General features: G+C 42.3%; 1 protein-coding gene across 1 annotated transcript in view; it reads left to right on the top strand.

The window, feature by feature from the left end:
- LOC126251426 (melanotransferrin) overlaps positions 1-25,546 on the top strand; it is a 149,031-nt gene that overhangs the window by 49,893 nt on the left and 73,592 nt on the right. Inside the window, exons 5-6 of the mRNA XM_049951842.1 lie at positions 2,741-2,858; positions 10,300-10,479. Coding sequence (XP_049807799.1) covers positions 2,741-2,858; positions 10,300-10,479 — 298 coding nt within the window. The remainder of the gene's footprint in view (positions 1-2,740; positions 2,859-10,299; positions 10,480-25,546) is intronic.

Genomic DNA, 25,546 nt, shown 5'->3' on the forward strand with positions numbered 1-25,546 from the left:
ATGGTAGGTCTTGGATCTGGGTCTTACACAAGAGTATGATTCCTGTGGCAGGGGATTGGGGGTGGGAGTAGCATAGAGATGGAGTAGAATGTTGTGGAGGTTGGGTGGGTGGTGGAACACCAATCTGGGAGGAGATGGAGACATCTTGGATAGGATGTCCCTCATTTCAGGGCATGATGATAGATAATCAAAACCCTGACGAAGGACATTGTTCAGTCATTTCAGTCCCAGTTTCTATTGAGTGACAAGGGGGACACTTCTTTGTGGCTGATTCTTGGGATGGATGTGAGAATCAGGTGTGTGTGGGGATATGGCATAGGAGATCTGTTTGTGTATTAGATCTGGCGGTATTGTCTATCTGCGTCTGCCACAGGTGGCCAGGCTGTATGGGAGTTATTTTTTGGTGTGGAAGGGGTGACAGCTGTCAAAGTGCAGGTACTGCTGGTTATTGGTAGGTTTGTTGTGGACTGAGGTGTGGATGGAACCATTTGAGAGGAGGAGATCAGCATCTAGAAAGGTGGCACAATGGTTGAAGGGGGGCCAGGTGAAGTGGGTGGGAGAGAAAGTGTTGAGATTGTGGAGGAATGAGGATAAGGTGTCCTGGCCTTGAGTCCAGATTATAAAGATGTCTGTAAACATGAACCAGGCCAAGGTTTAAGGTTTTGGGTTTTGGGAAGCTAGGAATGTTTCCTCTTGGTGGCACCTGAAGAGGTTGGCAGGATGGGTGCCCATGGCTCTGCTACAAATTTGTTTATATACCTTACCTTCAAAACTGAAATAGTTATGCATTAGAATGTAGTTGGTTAGATGTACGAGGAATGAAATGGTAGGTTTGGAATCTGGTTCAGGTTTATTGATGATATCTCTATAATCTGGACTCGAGACCAGGACACCTTATTCTCATTCCTCCACAGCCTCAACACCTTCTCTCCCATACAGTTCACCTCGTCCTCCTCCACCCATCATGCCACCTTCCTAGATGCCTACCTATCTCCTCCTCTCAGATGGCCCAATCCACACCTCAGTCCACATCAAACCCACCTATCACCAACAGTACCTGCACTTCGACAGCTGCTACCCCTTCCACGCTAAAAAATCACTCCCATACAGCCTGGCCACCCATGGCATATGCATCTGCAATGATGTGAACTCTCTCACCCTGTATGTTAAAGGCCTCACAAAGACTTCACAGACAGGCAATCTCGCCCCCTCCCCCCTCCCCTGCAGACCTAATAAACAAACCAATCTCCTGTGCCATATCCCCCCACACACACCTGATCCTCACATCCATCCCAAAAACCAACCACAAAGAAGTGTCACCCAATACCACCCGGGACTGGAATTACTGAACCATGTCCTTTGTCAGGGCTTTGATTAACTATCATCATGCCCTGAAATGAGGGACATCCTACCCAAGATACTTCATCTCCACCCAGAGTGGTGTTTCACCACCCACCCAACCTCCACAACACTCTACTCCATGCCTATGCTACTCCCACCCCCAATCCCCTGCCACAGTGCCACAGGAATCATACCCTTGTGAAAGACCCAGATCCAAGACCTGCTCTATCCACCCACTAAGCACCTCCTACTCCAGTCCCATCACAGCCTTATCCTACCCTATCAAAGGCTGGACCACTTGTGAAAGCAGCCATGTTATTACACTAGCTCTGCTGCCACCACTGCACAGTGTTTAACATTGATATGGCAACCAACCAGCTATCAACCAGAATGAATGGCCACTGTCAAACTGTTGCAAAGGCAAGTTGCACCACCCAGTGGCACAGCATGCGAGATTTCAGTGGCTGCTTCACAACCCATGCCATCTGGACCCTCCCCACCACCAGAGCTTTTCTGAGCTTCGCAGATGGGAGCTATCCATAAAGCACATCTTTCGATCACAAAACCTCCCTAACCTAAACCTAGGGTTACTCACTGTCCCCGCATCCCCCACACGATAGAGTGTGTGTGTGTGTGTGTGTGTGTGTGTGTTTTTCTCCTACAGCTTGAGAAAGGAATTTCATTCTGAATGCTAGCAGAGTGTTGTGTATCTGTTGATGATGCAGAACTTCTGGCTTTCAGCAAGTCATCTCCTCTATTCCTAAATAATTTGTTATTCAGAACTGTGTTTTACGATTGAATAAAATTATTTTGGGTATTAGGCCACGTCATTATAAAACACTAAACAACTAATTGCTGACATTTCAGCCTACTATGCAGTTGCCCTTTTAGGGCGGTTAACTGCATTTACTATAGTTAAGCACCCTGTAAAGGACTGCTGCAAAGTTGGTAGAAACGTCAGCAATTAGTTGCTTTACTGTTTTGTAATGACGTGGCCAAATATCCAACATTATTTAATCAAAGTGACACTTCCCATGGATACCTACAAACTTGTACTATCAAGTTATTCCTACGTATTGATTGTCTTTCCTTTCAGATCCTCATCTTTTCCAGTTGTTGGCTGTTTTAACCTTGGCTGTTCCTTCCTGACATTCCTTTGATGCATGCTGATTTGACATTTTTCTCAGTGTACTAATTTCTGTATTATTACATATTTTCTCCTCTTGCTTCATTATCATTGAACAGAGTTTACAAAGAAGTTTATTGTATCATACTGCAAGAGACATAATCCACTGTATTTTACATTAGGTAACTGTAACCATGTTTACATGTGAGTAGCTCTGTTTGTATTGCAATTATTTGGTTTTCTGTTACATAACAGTGATGGTTTTATTTGCAGCTTATGAGAGAGGGTGGAATGGAAGTGATAGATTGCAATAATCATGTGAAATCAGCCATAAACTTTTTTGGTCCAAGTTGTGCTGTGAATTCTTTGATAGATAAATATAATCCGATTGGTAAGTTAATATGGAAGTTATTCTCTTTCAGAGAGTTAAATTTTAAACCTCATCTGTGTCATTGTTCTATATGTGATTTGCAAGGTTTTTGTTTATGAAAGAAATTGAGAGTGGAGCACTTGGTAGTAGAAATACTTACTTCACATCACTTGACTGTCTTTTGAGGAATTTCATCATTTTTCCTCTGTGATAATATAATAGTCTTTGTTACTTTATGAGCTATTGCAACCAAATCGAGTTAAGCAAGCTAGAGAAGTTGAATTAGAACAGTTAAAAAACACCAAGGATAAAATATTTTCTCTCTAGATAAGTTAGGAAAAGAAGGCCATAGCAAAAAACAGAGTTGAGGTGCTCATGGCAGGCAAGAAAGAATGTACCACATACTAAGACATTTGCTCTAAATAGGAAAGATAAGCTCACCGTTGACCCAATTCTACAGGAGTGCCCACAGTATTTTACAGATCTCTGGACTCCGAAGAGTGGAGACCACGTGGGACTGGGGAGTGCAACTATACAGAAATATTTATGTAGACCAAATGATAATTTTTCTCAACATTTGAAAATAAACTCAATGATATAATGACAGAAAATCTGAATTGCTGAAATGTGCGCAATTGAATTTTAAAATTTGATGGGTGAGCTTCTTAAGCTGTTGTTGGACTTGCAGATATCCACCTGCGGAACAGAATGTAGCTGTTTTATGCCCAGAATTGAAAAAATATATAGAGAATGGAAACTATAAATTACAGGATCTGCAAAATATATGCCAACATAATTCAGTGGCATGTATTTGTGATAGTACAAACAATTCAAAAATACATTGAAAATGGCTTACACATATAGAGACATTCCACTGACTGTTCAACGTAGCACAACTAATAGATATTACAGAGAATATATCATGCTCATTTACAATGCTTTCATTGACTACTAGACAGCAGTTTACGAAAACGATGTTAAGTGATTTCGGGTATATCTAACCAAGTGTTTACCATAAATTTTTTTAAGGGCTGCCCAAAGTACATGCAACAGAGTATTAATCAGAACGTTATGTGACAGATTACTTCAATGTTATAAGGAAAGATAGACCAAGAAAGACTGCTACTCACATTTATAAAACAGCTATAAATAATGCAGGAGTCTCTGATTGTGTAGAAATGAAGAATTTTGCTTCTAATAGATCCAAATAAAGAGCTACCAGTTAAATGAAAGCTTCATGATGAGTAAGGAGGATACAACACTACACAGGCAGAGATAACATGAGGCATTACACAAGGACATACACTATACCAGATGATTTTCATTGGAGGCTGTACACACTAATGAAACGAGCTGAGCAGTTTATTCTGAATGTCTGCCAGCAAAGACTAAAATGACAACATTCAGAGAAAGTGAACCATTACAGATACTAATAATATATAAAGCAAGAGTGTATGTGTGTATGTCCGGGATCTCCTCCCAAGTCTTTGGATCAATTTCAACCACGTTTTGCACGAAACAGCAGGAGTACCGAGTAACTGCACTGTGGGATTTATAACCTCCTAGCTCCTATAGGAGAGGAGATGAAGGCAAAAAATTTTTCAGCCCCTGACATATAGGCTGCCCTACATGACAGGTGGATTCAGTAGGAGGATTATCAGTCTGTTTTACCACCATGCTTTACAGTGTGGTCTGCACATGAGGGGCAAGAAATGGTTTTCCAGACGCCAGTGTTTAGGCTGCCCTGCACGACGGGCACGTTGTATGGTTGTAGTATCAGTCTGCTTTATCGAACTCTCTGCAGGGACATCTGCAGATGGGCCCAGCTGAGCAGAGAAAAGAGGAGACAGGAGATGGATTGTGAGAGAGGAAGAGAATGAGCTGGACTGAGAAATGAGAGGGGAAGAGATGTTCGGAGATAGGGGATGCAGGTGAAGGAGAGAGGGTTAGGCAAAGTGGTGATAGACAGAGAGAGGAGGGGAAAGGATATACATTGAACAGGGTGAGATACAGGAGGTGGGTGCAATGTGTAGGAGGGTAGTGGACAGGTGGAAAAGGAAGAGGGGCAGGAGAATATTGACAGAGTGACGGGAAGAGGATATGGACAGAAGGAGGGGGGGGGGAGATGTTGACTTCATGGAGAGGGGTGGAGGATATGGAAAAAGAGAAGGGGAGGAGGAGAAGGAGGAGGAGGAGAAGGAGGAGGAGGAGGAGGAGGAGAAGGAGAAGGAGATAAGGAATGGGAAGGAGGTGAGTTAGAAGGATGAGGAGGGCAGAGAGATGGGAGGGAGTAAGAGGTGAACACAGTGAGAGAGGAGGAGGAGGAGATGTCTGCAATATACGTATCAAATCACAGATGCGAGTGAAGCTGCAGGGAAAAGTATAGTGTATATATGTGAAGTGGCACGTATATTTTTCCGGGATCTCGATATCAACCAAATTAACCCCACAAAAAGAAAACTCCACAGTTTTCCAGATCCTGATGTGTAGGCTGTGCTGCGCAACAGGCATGTTGGGTTGTAGTAGTATCAGCCTACTTCATTGACCTGTTTTGCATGGCAGCCTATTTGTCAGGGACTGGCAAACAGTTTTCAAACAGCTGATGTGTAGGCTGCCCTGCACAACAGAGGTGTTGTGGGTGTATTATTGGACTGCTTTATCAACCTGTTTGACAAGGGCTATAAGTGCAGATGGGCACAGCTGAGAGGAAAGTTGAGATGGACAGACAGAGGAGGAGGAGACAATTAGAGGGGGAGGAGGAGGTGGATAGCGAGAGGACTCAGGATGGGATGAATAGGGAGAGTTGGGGAGGAGGAGATAGGTAAGGAAAGGGGGGCTGAAGGAGATGGACAGAGAGAGAGAGAGAGAGAGAGAGAGAGAGAGAGAGAGAGAGAGAGAGAGATGAGGAAGATTTGGACAGATGGGGAGATGCAGGAGGCAATTGGAAAGTGTAGAGAGGACTAGGCAGGTGGAAAAGGAAAATGAGGAGGATAGGAGGATATGGTCTGAGAGAGGTGGAAAATGATATAGACAAAGTGAGGGAGAGGAATATATGGTCAGTGAGAGGGGGAGGAGAAGATATGTGGCAATATGTATGTCAAATGCCTATGTGAGTGAAGCAGTGGGGAAAAGGTTACACGCATCCAGGATGTCTCACCTATCTTTGTCACCTCATGTGTTTCTGAAATGAAACAGATTGTGAAAAATGCAATTGACCAGGGATGCAGCCATGTCGGGGGGCTTACACAATGCGCAGGAAAGCGCTTTCCCTACAAATAAACAAACAAACATTACTTTCAGCACTTTTTTAACTGCCACATGTACATTCTTTCCACTGAAATGAAAACTAGAGGTACAATTGGTGATAATGCCACAGTTCTGCCGTGATGCCATAATGCGGGTTGCCAGCACTGTCTTAGAGCCTGCTGTAGGCAAGTCTTGCTCAGTGAATTACAGTAAAACTGTGGTGCCATTGCCATGCTTTAAAGTCTACATATTTAAGAAGGTGTGAGGTTTAGAACAGTGAAAACAAGTCAGACGTCACTTATTGTACCTCCAATTTTCATTTCGATAGAAAAATATAGATGTGCAATTTTTAAAAAAAGTAACTTTGTGTTGAAAGTGAATTTTGTTTACATTTATGGATTGTGTATTTGTGCCTGTTGTGTGAGCCCCTGGTGTGGATGCATCCTGGCCAGTTGCATTTTTCACATTTTGTTGCATTTCAGAAATATGTGGTGCTAGAGTTAGCTGGGACACTCTGTATGAAGCAGCATATGTTTGGGTATGTCTGGAATCTCCTCCTAAACCGCTGGATCGATTTCAACCAAATTTGGCACACAAATAGCAAGCTTCATGAGTATCAGCACTATGGATTTATTAACCTAGCTCCAATAGAAGTGGAGTAGTGGGCAGAAATGTATTTTTTCAGCTGCTGCCACATGTGCTACCCTGCATAACAGATGTGTTGTGTGGTAACAGTATCAACCTGCCTTATTGATCTGCTCTGCTGGGCAATGTACACATCAGGTGCAAGAAACAGTTTTCCAGCCCTCGATGTGACTAGATATAAAGAGAACCGAAAATACCAGACAGTAACTAAAGATGCAGCTGGTTGTGAATGTCATGCTGATACAATATTTTGTCTGTTTAGCTTGTCACTATTATTAGGTACTGCTGATGCTGCTGAAGTACTAGGATGAAGGTTCATGCTTGTATACAGTTGCCAGGGTGTAAATTATACTTATTAAAAACTTTTTTATATGAAGAACTTTCTCCTTGTTAAAAACTATTATATTATGAATAGTGTGTAATGATTAATTAACAAGCCTTAAAGAAAATTCGGAGACTATGTATGTGCAAGGTAGAACTGATCTCTGTTTAGAAACCACATTCGTTTTTCTTAAAGAAACACTGAAGCTGAGACTTACCCCTCTTGTGACGTATCACTGTTAATGTAGTAAGACTTAATGTTATGTACTTTTGTGAAATAATAATACTTTCAGTCTTAAATATCGTGTGTCTGCCAGTCATTGTAGGTAACCTATTGATGTCACAATATTGAATTTGTTAATGAATTCCTATTTTATGGATGGATTTACTGGGAAAACTGCTCTCACACCGTTTCACTTCTACTTTTTATGTGGAAGTCACAGTGGTATTTTATGGTCAATGAACCTTCAAATAGTGATGGTGCAGTATAGCCACTAGGGTGTGATACATTGAAGGAATAAAATTGGAGATGGCATAGAAATCTAAAAGAACAGTGACTGAATATTCTGAAAAGATTAAATGTATTATGATGTGTGTTGAATTACTAAGCACATTGTACCAGCAGGTTTGTAACATGTCTGTCCCTAGGCTAATTCATAATTATGCGCTGCGTATTTTATATTAAATTACTTATTTCTCTTCCTTTTAACTGCCACCAAGGAAATATATGTTACAGCTCTCCCTGTAGTGCGTTCTCTATCCAGTCACATGTAAGTGTACTTTACACCATCACTCCCATTCCAAGTATTGGGAGACGTGATGAACTATATTAGGTGATATGGGAAAAATGTAGCAAGGGAGAAGCAAGAGAGGGGAAGTGGCAAAGAAAAGGGATGGCCAGTGGTTAGGAATTCAATATTGGAGAAAGGTTAACATAGTTTGAGCAGATGTGATGCACATGGTGATGTTCAAGATAGGTGTTAGACACTGTGGAAGATGTTTTTAGACTCCTAGGATCATAAGTTGAATTAAAAATAAAGATCCTGAGTGAAGTACTGAGTAATAAGCAGCTTATCTCTGTGGGCTAGGTGGTAGGGAATGTGGCGGACCTAAGTATACAATACAGTTTTTTTTTTTTTTTTTTTTTTTTTTTTTTTTTTTTTTTTTTTTTTTTTTAGCAAAGGCGGAAGATGTGTTGAATGGATGAATGGACACTTCTCAGCTACGCAATTCAGAGAAGTCTGTGTTAGACAGAGAACACACATGTCATGGGTTGCTTAGTAGATGTTAAAGTGAACTGTTTTGTATTCTTGGCATGCTCTTGTCACTGAGTGATTAGCTTTTGTTGTGGACATCAATTTGGTGGTGTACAGGTGGCCTGCTGGTTAACGGTAAAGTCCACATAAAAGGCAGATCATGGGTGACAGTGGAGTTGGTGTATGACACAACTGCTTTCACAGATGGCCCTGCCTTTGATGGAATAAGATATGTTGGGCAATATATGGGACATGTTTTTCATCTGGATCTGTCATTTGGATATGATTCATGTGTCAGTGTTGGAAGCTTTAGTGGCATAAGATTGGTCTAGTTGAATGAATAGCTAAATATTACTTTGGAATGGATTATAAAGACTTTGGGCAGATGTTCCTTGTCTCAGCATAAAATGAAAGCTACTAGTATTCACTCTTGCCTCATCTATTTACGTTGACTCATAATTCTTTGGATCTGTGGACTTTTTCCACACTATTCTCTCAGTGGTTTCCTTTCCCACCAGTCTTTTCATGACCTATTCTTACTGCATACCCACTCCCTATATCACCTTGTGTAGAACTCCCTGTTTGCACAGCAGAAAACTCTCTGATGCAGTATTCTTAGCCATTTCCCGTTCTGTCCTTCCTTCTCATAGCCTTTTCCTCTACCTTTCCCATGCCTTCTCCTTGTTCATCTCACCTCCTCCACCCAACACAACTCCTTACCAAGTCAAACCAATGGCACAGTGACATTTGGAAGAAGAATGCATTTTTTACGCTGAACTAATTCTTTTTTGTGTTCCTATCTGCTGCTCACTTCCTCTAGTATATAGCAAATGGTGTCATAGCTCATTGCATTGTTTGTATTCCACCCAGTTTTTTTCCAATACTTGAAAATCTCACATAGAACCTGAACATAACCGGAAACAGGAAAAAAAATGTAAAATGATGTTTGATAAACTAAGGTGTGATGATTGTTGGAAAATTATCAGAACTGTTTTGCAGGAAGAATGGATCAGAAATATGCTAGTGAATCTAAGCCAAAGAGTGATGGCAGAATAGAACAGATTGGAATTTAATATGAGACATAGTTTGCATCTTACTGAAAGCTGCAGATTAGTTTTTCTTACTGTTTAAAAATTTTGGTTATTTATTTTCTGTTCCATTTACTCACATCTTTCCATGTTTTATACTTAATTTGTTTGCTTATATATGGGTGTTTATAACTTTCCTACCCTCCTGAATTGTATTTGATTTTTGAACAGCTTCTGTTTAATTGATATTTCAGAAGATTTGTCATTTCTTTTATGTAGTGCACTGCTGACTCACATGTAATTTTTTATTATCTGATATCTTTTATCTTCTCTATTTATAATCTCTTGTAGCTTGTACTCTTTGTTCTCTTATACAGTACATATGACTCCTTTAAGTATAATTCCATTTACCATTATCTCAGAATGATTACCAGTTTTGCATTCTGCTAATTGACAACTGTTTTCCATTTAACAATCTCATATTATGTCCAAAGCTACGATTATTGACTTCTTATATGGAGTTTACATGCACAGTCAACCACAGCCATATAAGCAATATTTCCAGCATGGATCACTGCATTGTTGAGCCACTCTCCAGAAAGAAGTGTGCTTTCTCCCAGAGATGTTCCTCTATTTTGCATGGGGATTTGAAAACAGGTATCAAGATGTAGCTTGTTTGTCACCAGTCGCTGAGACATTCTTCGGTAGCTGTCAATGGCATTTTATCGGCAAAAAACAAAGATCTAAGTTTGAGCTCCATGTAGCATATAGTTTTTCTGTCATGAGCATTAAGTTCTATTTAAGCCCCTCTCTTAATATGCAGGCCCTTTTGTTTAAATAATACTGTAAGTGTCATCTGAAAATGTTAAGTTTACAAAGTAAGTAAGAGTTGGATAAGGTACCATGTAATTGTGCAGATATCACAGTGTTGCCTTAAATCATCACTGTTTTTGTTTTGTTTTCCAGGTGATAACTCTGACCAGCTGTGTCAGCTTTGTGCTAGTACAGTTCCTGGGCAACGTTGCACAAGTGCTGATCCATATGCTGACTCTGAGGGTGCCTTCCAGTGCCTTCTTGAAGCTGGTGATGTTGCTTTTTTAAAACATACAACAGTGGACTCGATGCTGGGTACTGGATCAAATTTTGGTCAGTAAATTATTTTCTTGTACACTGTGTGGAATTGTAATCAGGAGGACATCGGTTCAGATCCCCACCTGGCCACCAGATTAAGCTTTTCTGTGGTTTCCAACAGCAGATGTCGTGGTGGTTCCTCTGAGAAAGACATGGCCATTTTCCTTCCCCATCCTTTCGCAACCAAAGCTTGTGCTCTGTCTCTGATTACCTTGACATCAATGGAACATTAAACTTCAACCTTGTTGTCCTTATTAACTGTGCTTCATGTGAGTAATGATACTTAAAACCTCCAGGGTTATCTAAAAGATAGCACACACTGAACAGATTCTAGTGGTTTGCAAAATGCTACCTCTCCTGATTGAGCAAGATGGGATAATTAATAAGATTGATGTTAAGGAGCACTTAGGTTCAAACATAAATTCAGCAGTCTTCATTCAGAAGTTTTTGTTGCATTTCTTAATTAATTTATAATCTTATAAAAATGATTTGTCAGCTGACACTTAGTATTTGCACTTCAGTAAGAGCTTGCAATATCCTGCGCAGGCTCTCCACCATTGCTAATGAGACACAACAAACCTCACTTGCAGTGTTTCTATAGTGTGATGGATGCAAATAATGGGCAATGGGCGGAAGAACATTCTGCCTATGTTAGCAGCCCACTCTCAGTTGTCCAAGTCTCAGCTCAGGTGCCGCTGACAGTCACTATGGCAACATGAGCGCAACTTGAGAAATGTCAAATAAAAAGTAATTTTAATGATTCTGTTAGTGAAGAAATGTTCAGATTGGGATTTCATCCTTGTGAAAACTGAGCTGGTTGTCAGTGTAATAATTGGGTTGTGTATTGGGTGTTAAATGAGAATTGAAATAAGTTTTTCATTTGTGAATATTTATCATGTGGTGATCAGTAGGTCTCTGTGAATGAACTCAGTGAAGAGCAGGAATTTACCATTCCAAATATAAATGAGTAAGTGTTTTTTCAGTGTAAAGAGAATGTAATTGAACTTCGGGAATTGAGGGAAATGCATTTTGACTTGTACAACTGATGAACATCCAAGTTAGCTAAATGACAAATTAAGAAAGAAATATCGTTTGTGATACGAGAGCATCAAAAGATGACAAGTAGACAGAGAGTGAAGGGAGATGGCCCATTTCATGAAACTTGGTCTGGTTGAGATGAGGTGGCTTGTGTGCCACAACGAAACAGATAACTGTACTTTAGATGCAACCACAACAGAGAGTTATCTGTGGAGAGGCCAGACAAACATAGTTCCTGAAGAGGGGTAGCAGGATTTACAATAACTGCAGCGGTAACAATCTGAATGGCTGTCTGATGTGGCCGTGTAACATGAGCCAGCGTAACCTTGCTTCGTTGTTACTGCGAATGGCTGAAAGCCAGGGAAAACTAAATCCATTAGTTTTCCTGAGAGTATGCAGCTCTGCTGTATGGTTGATACCAACTTCTTGGGTAACATATTCTTGAGGTAAAATGGTCCACCATTCTATCTACCATCTACATTTATACTCCGCAAGCCACCCAAGGGTGTGTGGCGGAGGGCACTTTACATGCCACTGTCATTACCTCCCTTTCCTGTTCCAGTCGCGTATGGTTCGCGGGAAGAACGACTGTCTGAAAGCCTCCGTGCGCGCTCTAATCTCTCTAATTTTACATTCGTGATCTCCTCGGGAGGTATAAGTAGGGGGAAGCAATATATTCGATACCTCATCTAGAAACGCACCCTCTCGAAACCTGGTGAGCATGCTACACCGCAATGCAGAGCGCCTCTCTTGCAGAGTCGGCCACTTGAGTTTATTAAACATCTCCATAACGCTATCACGGTTACCAAATAACCCTGTGACGAAACGCGCCGCTCTTCGTTGGATCTTCTCTACCTCCTCCGTCAACCCGATCTGCAGATCTTCCTGCATTTGCTCTGTCCCTACCACCCGTCCTAAACATATGAGTGTCCTAGTCTATATCTGGTAAATTGAAATCTCCACCTAAGACTATAACATGCTGAGAAAATTTATGTGAAATGTATTCCAAATTTTCTCTCAGTTGTTCTGCCACTAATGCTGCTGAGTCGGGAGGTCGGTAAAAGGAGCCAATTATTAACCTAGCTCGGTTGTTGAGTGTAACCTCCACCCATAATAATTCACAGGAACTATCCACTTCTACTTCACTACAGGATAAACTACTACTAACAGCGACGAACACTCCACCACCGGTTGCATGCAATCTATCCTTTCTAAACACCGTCTGTACCTTTGTAAAAATTTCGGCAGAATTTATCTCTGGCTTCAGCCAGCTTTCTGTACCTATAACGATTTCAGCTTCAGTGCTTTCTATCAGTGCTTGAAGTTCCGGTACTTTACCAACGCAGCTTCGACAGTTGACAATTACAATACCGATTGCTGCTTGGTCCCCGCATGTCCTGACTTTTCCCCGCACCCGTTGAGGCTGTTGCCCTTTCTGTACTTGCCCAAGGCCATCTAACCTAAAAAACCGCCCAGCCCACGCCACACAACACCTGCTACCAGTGTAGCTGCTTGTTGTGTGTAGTGGACTCCTGAACTATCCAGCGGAACCTGAAACCCCACCACCCTATGGCGCAAGTCGAGGAATCTGCAGCCCACATGGTCGCAGAACCGTCTCAGCCTCTGATTCAGACCCTCCACTCGGCTCTGTACCAAAGGTCCGCAGTCAGTCCTGTCGACGATGCTGCAGATGGTGAGCTCTGCTTTCATCCCGCTAATGAGACTGGCAGTCTTCACCAAATCAGATAGCCGCCGGAAGCCAGAGAGGATTTCCTCCGATCCATAGCGACACACATCATTGGTGCCGACATGAGCGACCACCTGCAGATGGGTGCACCCTGTACCCTTCATGGCATCCGGAAGGACCCTTTCCACATCTGGAATGACTCCCCCCGGTATGCACACGGAGTGCACATTGGTTTTCTTCCCCTCTCTTGCTGCAATTTCCCTAAGGGGCCCCATTACGCGCCTGACGTTGGAGCTCCCAACTACCAGTAAGCCCACCCTCTGCGACCGCCCGGATCTTGCAGACTGAGGGGCAACCTCTGGAACAGGACAAGCAGCCATGTCAGGCCGAAGGTCAGTATCAGCCTGAGACAGAGCCTGAAACCGGTTCGTCAGACAAACTGGAGAGGCCTTCCGTTCAGCCCTCCGGAATGTCTTTCGCCCCCTGCCACACCTTGAGACGACCTCCCACTCTACCACAGGTGAGGGATCAGCCTCAATGCGGGCAGTATCCTGGGCAACCACAGTCGTAGTCCGATCGGGGGATGCGTGGGACGAGCTGGCCGTCCCCGACAAACACCCATCCGGACCCCCACAGTGATGCCCATTGGCAACAGCCTCAAGCTGTGTGACCGAAGCCAACACTGCCTGAAGCTGGGAGCGAAGGGATGCCAACTCAGCCTGCATCCGAACACAGCAGTTGCAGTCCCTATCCATGCTAAAAACTGTTGTGCAAAGAGCGTCTGAACTAATCTACAGAGAGCACAAACAAATCGACAAAATTTAAACGGTTATTAAAATACAAGATTGCCTAGTAAATGCAGTAATGCTGCTACTTGCGCACTGTTGACACACTGCTTGGCGACGGAAGGAGACTACGCGATTTTGCACTATTCAGGTACTAAAACGCGATGCTACAACTCTCAAATACTATAATACGCCCGAAATTTATGAATTAAACAATGCAAGTACCAAAAACACGCAAAGAAATTAAGAATTAAACTATGTAACAAATGAGTGAGCTAGGAGTATAAGACTTGCTGCTGCAGCTGCTTATCCAACGGCGGCAGGGAGCACACCCAACGCCAGCACACACAACCCCAGCAGTGTGTGGTGGGTAGTATCCTACAACCTAGTGATACCGTCTGTCAGCATTCATGAGCATTTGATCTGGATGGTGTGCTTCAATTTTTCCAGTGTCCTGTACCCCTGTACATGAATTGTGGCATAGTGTTTCAGAAACTAAATAACAATACAATTCTGATCTCCAAGTGGGAGACTATTCGGGACGATGTCATCAGGAAAAAGTTAACAGGCATTCTACAGGTCAGTGTGTGGAATGTTAGCTCGCTTAATCAGGCAGGTAGGTTAGAAAATTTATATTGGGCAGCCAAATGAGAATGAGACAGATAGAAAAAAAGTACATAAACTGCTTATTATCTCAAAAGTAATATCCCTAACTGTAAATACATTTATCCCACTGTGAGACGAGATGGTCAGTGCCTTCATGGAAAAATATTCACAGTTGCCTGCAGAACCTTGATTTTACCCAGGCATGCATCCCTTCATCCAAAGCAGATCAGTGGAAACGTCATGATGAGACATCGGAGATCATAACTGTGTGAGAGCTTCGCAGTGCAACTTGTGCATTGTATTTGAAACAACCCCAGCAGTGTGTGGTGGGCAGTATCCTACAACCTAGTGATACCGTCTGTCAGCATTCATGAGCATTTGATCTGGATGGTGTGCTTCAATTTTTCCAGTGTCCTTGTACCCCTGTACATGAATTGTGGCATAGTGTTTCAGAAACTAAATAACAATACAAAACACTCAACATCTACATCTACGCTCAGCAAACCACCGTGAGGTGCATGGTGGAGGGTACATCCCACTGTACCAATTATTAGGGTTTCTTCCTGTTCCATTCACTTATGGAGTGTGGAAAGAATGATTGTTTGAATACCAGTTCGGATCCAGCAATGGCAGAAAGTAACCATTGAAATTATCATAAAGTTATAACAGCTGAAAAGCAAAGAATGATGAAGTGTTTCCAAAAGCTGCATAGCTGTAGGAAGGTGCTTTATTCGCAACTACTGGTTTCACTTTTGAGTACACACGTATCCGGGTTTATCTGCCAAGAATACAAATCACTGTGTGAAATGGTAGAAATACAGAATTGTAGATAATGTTGACATTCAACAAAAAACAATGACAAATACTCACAGTAATTATATCTTCATAATGTACGTGGAGAATTACAGAATCCCAACATTTGGGAACTTATGCAGGTTAAGAGTCAAACTGCACTGGTGGCTTGTCTTAATAAAGATGAGTACACCCAAAAGATGTTTATCAAAATTGCACAAAGCATGACTGCTGAATGAGCCAGGCCTAGACAAAACCAGGAGAAAAGAAGTAACGTGAACAGGAATAAAAAGCCTAAAAATTAACTAATGTCTATTAAGTAGTACAAGGGACGATATCCAAAAATTAATCCAGTAGTATGGAAACCTTGAGAATACAGCTATGCAGCTTTTGTAAACACCTAGTCGTTCTTGACTTTTTTAATTGTTATAATTTGTATGATAATTTGAGTGGTTATTGAGTGTTGATTGTTTTTTATTGTTATTCACAATGTCTTTAAGCTGAAAGTCATTGAGCAGCCGGCCCTTACAGTTGACAGAAAAGATCATTACAATTTTCTCGGAGCTGGCATGCCTGTTGTTTCGCTACACTGCAGATGTTTCACTGGAAAACCCTTACACATCCTCCATAAAGTCCCAATCTCTCCCCTGCAATTTTCATATTTTTGGAGATTCATTGTGGTCAATTTCTGTGGTGGATGAAGAAATGCGTGCCTGGATAACATTATGATCCCATAGGCAACGGAAAAGATGTTTTCATGAAATATGTGTCACAGCAGGATAAATGTATTAACAGTTATGGTGATTATTTTTGCAATAATAAACAGTTTACGTACATTTTCCATCTGTCTCGATTTCATTTTACTGCCCCTTATGAAAGGGGAATGGACATAATGAAGTTAGATATAGTGGGGATTTATGAAGTTCAGTGACAGGATGAGTAGGACTTCTGGTCAGGTGAGTACAGCATTTTAAATACAGAGTCAAATTGGGTTAATGTAGGAGTAGGTCTAATAATGAATAAGAAAATAGGAATGCAGATAAACCGCAATGACAGCATAATGAATGCATTATCATAGCCAAGATAAACATGACGCCAACAACCACCACTGGAGTGAGAGTTTGTGCGCTAACTAGCACAGCAAATGATGAGATGCTCAGGTAGAAAACCAGTACTAAGCAAAGAAGGGAAAGCTGAAAGGTTGAAGTAGTATAGCAGGTGATTTCCGTGACAGTGTTACAAACCTTCAGGGATGATGTAGAAGGGTAAATGTATCAACTTGAGGTAAGGGACACTGGTCTGGAAACAACCAAGTCGTAAGTTGTAAATGAGAATTGTTCATAACCTCTGATAGTGGAATAAATTCACCGGTACTGTTGTTGCTGAGATTATAGAAAAGGTGACTTTCAGAAGTGGTAGTATGGACGAAAACAAGAAAAAAAATTCTAGTCAGCATGGGCTCTAAAATGCATACCTTAAGAGCTGTGAAACACATCTCTTCTACTGAACAAGTAGCCATGGCTGTTAAGGTATGCATTTTAGAGCCATATTTACCCGACTTTTTTTTTTTCCCCCCAGTTCATTCTACCTCCTCCAGAAATGTGAAGTCAAAGAGCTTGCAGTTAGATTTATTTGTAAGTGGGGTAGCAAATACAAGGAAGAAAATTTGATGGAATGAGGAAGTGAAACAGGTGTTAAAGGATAAGAAGGAAACCTGGAAAAGATACATATAGCATCTTATATGGAAGAAGAAAGGGCGGAGTATAGGGAAAGAAGAAATGAAATGAAACAAGTAGTGAAGGAACCTAAAAGGAAAACTTAGGAGGAATTGGAGAACATGGTTCAGGGCAAGGCAAGAGAGAACAGCATAAGGAGCTTCTGGAAAACCAAAACAGCTTTAAGAGGGAAATATGGGAAGCAAACAAGGACAATTAAGGTTGGGGGTAAGCTAGTGCCAGTGAAAGCAGTAGTACTTGAAGCGTGGAGAAGACACTAGGAAGAAAAGTCCAAAAAAACTGAATGAGGAGAAGCAGAAGAAATTATCTTAAGACAGTATGAAATTACACAAGACCCAGGAATTGAAGGAGAGATAGAGAAACAGGAGTAGAAATGGCGGTTAAATAAATTAGAATAAGGAAGACCACAGGCCTTAATGGGGTAGCTCTGGAACTAATCAAGAATGGTGAAGTAGTTGTGGTAGAGAAGCCCATTAAGCAGATCCAGAGAGTGTGGGAGGAGATTAGTAACCCTGAGGAACGGAAGAACTTTTGTCATACTGTTGCATAAGAAGGGGAAGTGTTATGACTGTGGTAATTACAGAGCTATCTATATGTCATCAGTTGTCTATAGAGCATATACTGGTATATTAGAAAGGCAACTGAGATGGGCTGTGGAAGAGGATATTGGAGAGGAGCAGACTGCTTTTATGCCAGGACAACGGACCCAGGACCACATCTACACTATAAGAACAATTTTGGACAAAAGCATAGCCAAGAACTGTGACCTTTATCTATCATTTCTCAATTTTAAAGCTGCATTTGACTGTGCCAAGGCAGTATGTGTGGGAATCACTTGTAGCAAAGAGGGTACAAATTAAGTTTATGAATGCTGTGGAGAGTGCTTATGAAAAACCAGAAGGAATGGTTCATATAGGTGGTGAAAGGTCAAGAGAATTCCCCATGGAGAAAGGAATCAGGAAAGGTGGTAGCCTCCCACCCTTATTCTTTAATATCTTTCTAGATGAAATAGCAAAAACAAGCAAGAGGGAACCCATACAACAAACCATGGAATGTGGAGACTATGTCTAACGTATCTGCAAACATTGCTCTGTGCAGGTGATATAGTGTTGGTGGCTGACACACCGGTGTGAAATGATATGAAGGGGAAGAGAATGTTAGTGAACACCAATACAAGCAATGTTAGTTTCAAAACAGAACAGGCAGGAAGAACAACTCAGTATACTCTGTAATGAAAGCCTCTTTGCAGAATGACAGTTAGGAATATCTTAGCACCGTACTAAGTAATGATGGGAGAATAGAACAAGAGGTACTAAATAGAATTAAGAAAGCAGTCTCGAGGTACTATCAGATGAATAACACAATACTAGGAAAGTAAGAGATAAGTATAATAATTTACAGTGCAGTTATGCAGCAATTACAGTGAAAGAGAGATTGGCACTACAAGAGAAATGTGTAAGTGGGATTACTGTCATAGATATGAAGTTTATGAGGAAAGTAGTAGGAAAGATAAGAATAGATTGAGTTAGAAATGAAAGAATATGAGAAGAGACTGGGCAAAAGAAACCAATGCGTGTGGTGGTTGAGAAGCTCAGTTGAGATGGTGTGAGCACGTTAAGAGAACAGGAGAGGAAATAAAAGCTAAACAAGTATTTGAAATGCATGTGAAAGGGAGGACAGAGTCAAGAAACTGTGACAAAAGGCCTGGAAAAACAATCATGTAAAGAAAAGATTGTGTGAAAATGGAGTGGAATGGAAGAAATGGATAGAGTGAGGCTACTCCGACACTGGAAAGTGTTAGGGAATTGAAGAAGAAGGCGAGGAGGAGGAGGAGGAGGAGGAGGAGGAAGAAGAAAAGTCTTGGATGGAATAACACCCTTCTCATCACTCCTTACCACTACCGTCCATCCCAGCACATTGCTGTTCTGCCAGATGCAGCAGTTGCTGTCAGGTAATGTGGCCTGAGATGGTGGCAGTGTGTGAGTGCGCACGTGTGTGTGTGTGTGTGTGTGTGTGTGTGTGTGTGTGTGTGTGTATTCTATTGCAGAAGGAGGTTGTTGTCTGTTAAGTTTTAATATATTAGTAGTCCTGTCTGTGACACAATGCCTCCACTTGTGGTGAGTAACAATCTATCCTTTCCATATTTATGTTAGAATTATTTCACTTTTTTCAAAATATTTCCCACTGTTGCAATCTGTCACTCTCGCAACTTTGTTTCCCATTCATTTGTTTCACATGAAATATTCCTACAGTCTCTTCAGATATTAATTTTTTTTTTCTCTATGAGCATTCTTCAACCTTTCTATTATCTGTCATAAATACTTTCTGTTTCCTTTTTTCTGAATGTTGAGTCTTTTGCTTTATTGCCTTTTCCTAATAATGGATCAGCTGCCTACTCATATTTGTTTCACACCTTCTCATGGTGTTTTTCTTACAATCTGAATTTTGTTCTGAATGTCATTATCTGAGTTCCACTACATTCTACACAATACACCAGCCTTTTATTGGTAATCTGTGGCTCTTGGACAAAACTCCTTTTTCCCGTCGTATTTGTGGTAATCTAAGATGGAACTTGTGTTCTGAATATTTGAAATTCATCTTCAGTACTTATATATTGATATTGCTTTGATTGTACTTGTTGAAGTCTTGCATGAATACAGCAATCTTACATTTTCGTTGAGGACATAGAGTATTTATTGTGGTTAGAACATGGTAGTATATACACTAGTGTCCAAAATTAAAGCAACAAATGGAAATTTTTCAAGGTTTCTTTTATTTTCCCTCAAAACAATATAAACTGGTGGTAGTATAGTGGAAACAGTGTAAAGAATATAGAACGTAAACAACTGCAAGATGCATACTGGAAGACAAAAAGTTCGATTTTTCCAACATAACTGATTTACACAGACATGCAGACAACTGTTTAATGTGCTCAGTACGATTTGTTACACCTGTGGCAGCAATACAGGCCTGACAACAATGGAGCATCCTGTGACTGATATCACCAATCTCATGTTGAGGCAATAATGCCCATTCTTCTGCAGAGCTGCTTGCAACTCTTGGAGAGTGGTTGATGGATGCTGACGCAAACCATCGCCTTAGTGCAACCCAGACATGCTCTGTGAGATTCAAATATGAGAGCGAGCTGGCTATGCCATGTGTGCATTATCTTCCGTTTCCAAGAAAACGTCAGCCACCTGTGCTGTATGAGGTCAAGCATTATTGTCCATCAACAACCGCACATGAGGTCCCAATATCTCATCACAATACCTGACAGCAATTAAACTTTTCCAATTCACCTGTACAATTTCCGGAAGAGGTATTCGTGTGGTCAGTGTTATTCCTGTCTGCACGATTAGGGATCCTCCTTGGTCTCCTTCCCAAAATTATATTCCATGTTCCCTCCAGATCTGAATCCGTCAAGAATCAGTCTCCGTACCAAATCAGGTCTTCTCTGTGAAAAGAACATTGGCCCACTGTTAGACTGTTCAGGTGGCATGTTGACGACTCCACTCCAGACATTCCTTCTGTGAAGACATGTCAGAGATACACAACAGCAGGTCTCCGACAATAAAGGCCACTCTGCCGATGCCTTCTGTACACCCTTTACCTCAATACAACACGTCCAGTGGATGCTACAAGGTCAAATGCCAGTTGCCATCCTGTACTAAGGCTGTACCACCATGCCCTAAAAGCCAATTACTGGCCTTTCATTTCTGATGTCACACATGGTTGGCCCTGCTCCTGCCTTTGGGATTCAGTTTAGTTCTCTATAAACTGTTGCCACAGCCAAGAAACAAGATAATTATTTGCAATAAGCTATCAGGCCACATCAGTTTCCAACAGTCCTGCTTCAATTCTTCCTGTAGCCCTCCACCGCAGTGTGTCTGGTAGGTGTCTTCTCTGTGCCATGCTGCACCATCTGTGACTGTGTATACAGCGATTGTGAATGTGAGACTAGCCAACAAACACTACCCCGATGGACAGGTGCGCTGGGGTCAGTAATGGCATGGTTGTCCATGGACCGGAATGCCATCTTCCCTGCAGAACACTATGGTAAGGACATCTGTATACAGTTAGTATGATTATATTGTGAATTAGACACAGGATGGGGATTGATTTGATTTGATTTGATTTTAACAGGGAAGCTAAAACAGCTTAGGTCTAACCCGCCACTGCCCGCAGTGACACTAAGTTTATTATGTGGTATCACTCCCTGCATATCTAGTAAAGCCAACCAATGCCCTTAAATAGTGCAAGGAGTCCCTCTACCAGTTATTTGTTAGACACAATTTCTTCAGGTCTATTTGTCCTGAAGATTCTGTATCTTTTACCCTCCAGTACCATGCATTCGAAGATTCGGTGTGATGCAGTTTCTTCACCTTCATCACAGATCCTACATTTGAGGTCCTCTTCCGTTATACCCACTGTGTGTAGGTGTTTTTTGAAATTACCATGGCCGGTCATCAGTCCAGTCATGAGTTTGATCTCTTTCCAGTTCAATCCCAGGATTACAGAGCTTCTTCTAAAACACAGCTTGGGCATCATTACCTTACCATGTTTTTGTGTATGGACCTTGGTCCAATATCCTACATGCTGTTTCCTAAGCCAGTTCTGTAGTTCCAATTTGATCATAGCCTTGGTTATTGTCAGGACAGGATCCGGTCCAGTAAATGGAGCTGTTGCCCCCATCCTCGCCAATCTGTCAGCTATTTCATTGCCACAGATCCCTGAGTGGCCAGGGACCCACACTAGGTTTACCCTATTGCTTCCCCCTATCTCCGCCAGAGTCCTGTGGCATTCTGCAACAATTGTAGATCTTGTTGCAGGAGCCGCCAATGATATCAGGGCTGCCTGACTGTCTGAATAGATGTAGATGCTACGATCCTTGTAGCACCTACGCATATTCTCCTCCACACATGCCCTGATTGCAGTAATTTCAGCTTTGAATACGGAGTCCAGTTTTCCTAGAGAGATGATGCCCTCCTGTCTTGACTGAACCCTGTACACCCTTGCCCCCAATGCCTTGGTCTATTTTCGACCCATCGGTGAACCAAATGATGTCCCTCATATGGTGTTGAGCTGTTTTTTCCCATTGCTCCCTGCTTCCAATTATTATATTGTAAGGCTTGTCGAAACAGTTGGGGGTTATTATATAGTCAGCAGGCATTTCCTCAGCCCTCCGAATGAAACCCAGTTCTTGCCAGTTTTAAGTCTGTGTGCCCCAGCTGCTGCCTCCACTTTGACCCAAAGGTGTAGTGGAGGCATGTCCAGCATGGCTTCCATTCCAGCAGTTGGTGTGCTGCTAATTCCAACTGTTATGGCTAAGCAGACCAATCTCTGCACCTAGGCAAGCTCCTTAGCTGCAACCCACTGTTCTACCTTCTTCCACCACACTACGAATCCGTAGGAAATCCTTGGTCTTATCACTGTGGTGTATATCCAGTGCATACCCCAGGGGCTTAGGCCCCAGTTTTTGCCACAAGACCTTCTAGTACTCACTAGAGTACTTTTTGCATTGGAGTAGATACTCTTAATGTGAGGGGTCCACGTTAGCTTCTCATCTAAGGTTACCCCTAGATATTTCACTATCCCCTTCACAGGTAGATTTTCATCAAAGAGCTTTAGATTCCAACTCGAGTGTTTAATATGTCTCTTTGTAAATGGCACTACAACAGTTATCTTAGGATTAACCCTCATATCCTGTTTCATGCACCAATTTTGCACAATGTCCAATCCTCCTTGTGCCATATTTCTAACTGTGTAAGTAAATTTGCCAAGTATTACTATGACAAAGTCATCTACATATCCTTGGCAGAAGCATTGTCTGGAATTTAGTTCCTCAATGAGTTCGTTCACCACTAAACTCCTCAACAGAGGGGACAAAACTCATTGTGGGCAGCCTCTAGTGGTGTTAATCACCATATTTTCATTCATCATGGTAGCCTCTACCTTCCTTCCACTAAGCATGGCCCTGCTCCACCTGCATATAGTGGTCACCAGGTCATGCACCTCTGCTGCCCTTACCATGGAATTGAAAGTCGTGTTACTGAAGGCTCCCTCGATATGCAGGAAGATGCAGAGGGCTATTTCTCGGAAGTGAAGTGCTTTCTCCACCTTCCCAACGAGTTGGTGGAGAGCTGTCTCACATGATTTACCTGGTTGATATGCGTGTTGGTTTAAATGTAGAGGGGCCGTACTTAGCCGCCTCTCCCCAACAAATACGTTAACCAGTTTTACCACTGTTTTGAGAATGGAGGAGGACGGACTGATTGGTCTCATATCCTTAGCCTTGGTATGATAAATTCTCCCTGGCTTTGGAACGAAGACAACCTTCACTGCCCTCTATGCATTGGGAATGATACCTACTGCTAGGCTAACCCTGAATAGCCTGCATAGGACTCTTATGAACTACTTCCTGCCTGTTGCAGGAGAGCTGGAAAAATTCCATCTGGGCCAGGTGACTTCAACGGTTGGAATGTTCCCACCACCTATTAAATTTTATTAAAGTTCACATACTCCTTGGCCGATTCCCAGTCCTCTCTGCGACTGCCTGAGAACCATTGTCTCTCGGGGATCACATTCTGAATTGTGTTGTCCAGCAGAACTTATTGAGGAAAGTGAGTTTTGAGGAGCAGTTCCAGCATCTCGTGTACTGTCTTTGTATATTCCCCATCCTCCTTCCTCAACGTACCTCCTGGATTGGTTGGTACTCTAGTGAGAATCTTGTGAAGTCTGGCTTGTGCAGCTATGCTTTCCTCTTCCTCACAGAATGCCTTCCAGGATGCCTTCTTTGCTCGTCTGATTGCAAGATTTTAATTGACAAGGGCCTCACGATATTTAGCCCATTGTCCTTTATGTCTCACAATATTAAACAGTCCCCACACCTTTTTTCTTTGCGTTTCCAAATGTTATTCCACCAAGGCACAATCCTATTTGTGCAGTTGTCCTGATATGAGGTCACTATGGCAGAGGTAAAAGCCTCTGCTACTTCCTCATATTCTTCTGGATTCCTTATTGAGGCTTTAATTTCCGATAAGCCTAAATCAAGGTCCCTCCCATATGTCTCTTAGTCAGTTTTCCTGGGATTCCTGTAGGTCATGGTCTGTCTGATTCCCATTTCAACCTTGAATTTAATGTACATGTGGTACGATGAAGATGGCTCCATCACCACATGCCATTGTTTGAGATAGCTGCCCATCATCATGGAACCAAAGGTTATGTCAATTACTTCTTCTCTTCTGCTATTCCTGAATGTAGGGTCATTGCCCCTATTCGAGGCCTCTAAGTTGTTAGCTAAAAGAAATTCAAGAAGGTACTCACCTCTACTGTTGGTGTTCTTGCTGCCCCACACCAGGTTGTGGGCATTGCCGTCTCATCCCACCAGCAGTTGGTCACCTTGCTGATGGTAAGTCTCTACCAGTCTCCTCACCTCCAAGGGAGGAGGAGAGCTGTCTTCGTAAGGAAGGTATGCTGGGGCCAAAACAATTTCGCTCATGATACCTTCCTCACACTGCTGCCTTCTAATGGTCACTAAGTCCCCAGAGCAGAAATTCATCATTGGCATGAAAGAAATTCCATTTCTTACATAGATGCATATTCTGGAGTTTATTACATTTCTAGCATAAATCAGCTTACCTGCAGTGCCACTGAGGACCGATACACTATCTTTATATGAATATGGTTCTTGTATCCGGGCCACGTCCACTTCCTGCCTCCCCAGGCAGTGACTCAGGGCAACAGAGGCCTATTTACTGTGCTGCAGATTAATCTGCAGCACTTCCATTCTCTGTCTTGCTGCCATCTTTAAGGTCTCTGAGAACCCTGACGGTGACATGCAAGCACCCTAAAAACAATTTCAGGTACTCCTGCATCGCCTTCAGGGCTTCTCTCTGACCTTCACCACCAGGGTTCGTCCTTCCGGTGCAACCTTCTGGTTGATCACTCTCCAGTCTTTTGTCTAGACTTTTGGGTCCTGGGCCCCTATTTTCCCGAGCAGAATCTCAGGAGAGACTTCCTTAAGGATCTTTGGTACCCATATCGATAACTTTGCGGTCTTAAGAAGCTCCGCTGCCATCTTAACCAGCAGCTTCACATCTTCCCACAGGGATATCATGGGCACCTTGTCCTTGAGCCATTCCACCACGTGCACCCCCTCAAGACAAAAATGGGGACACCAGAATCTAGATAGATCCTCCTGAAGTTGGGTCCTGGGCCAGCGATCCCCCCAATCTTTTCGAAGAGGGCCATCTGTACCAATTCCTCCTGCTTGCGACTTGATGGTCACCAGTGGATAGCCTTCCTGGATAAGTGGCATCTTAAAAACCAAGACTGCTGTACTATAGGTCCGTTTCCCTATTTCTTGTCTTTGTTTTTTTTTTTTTTTTCTGGGCTTGCTTATCCTGGGAGGAGGGAGTCTTTGATTCCTCCCTGATCCA

This window comes from Schistocerca nitens, chromosome 4 (genome assembly GCF_023898315.1).
Source record: "Schistocerca nitens isolate TAMUIC-IGC-003100 chromosome 4, iqSchNite1.1, whole genome shotgun sequence".
Classification (NCBI taxonomy): Eukaryota; Metazoa; Arthropoda; class Insecta; order Orthoptera; family Acrididae; genus Schistocerca; species Schistocerca nitens.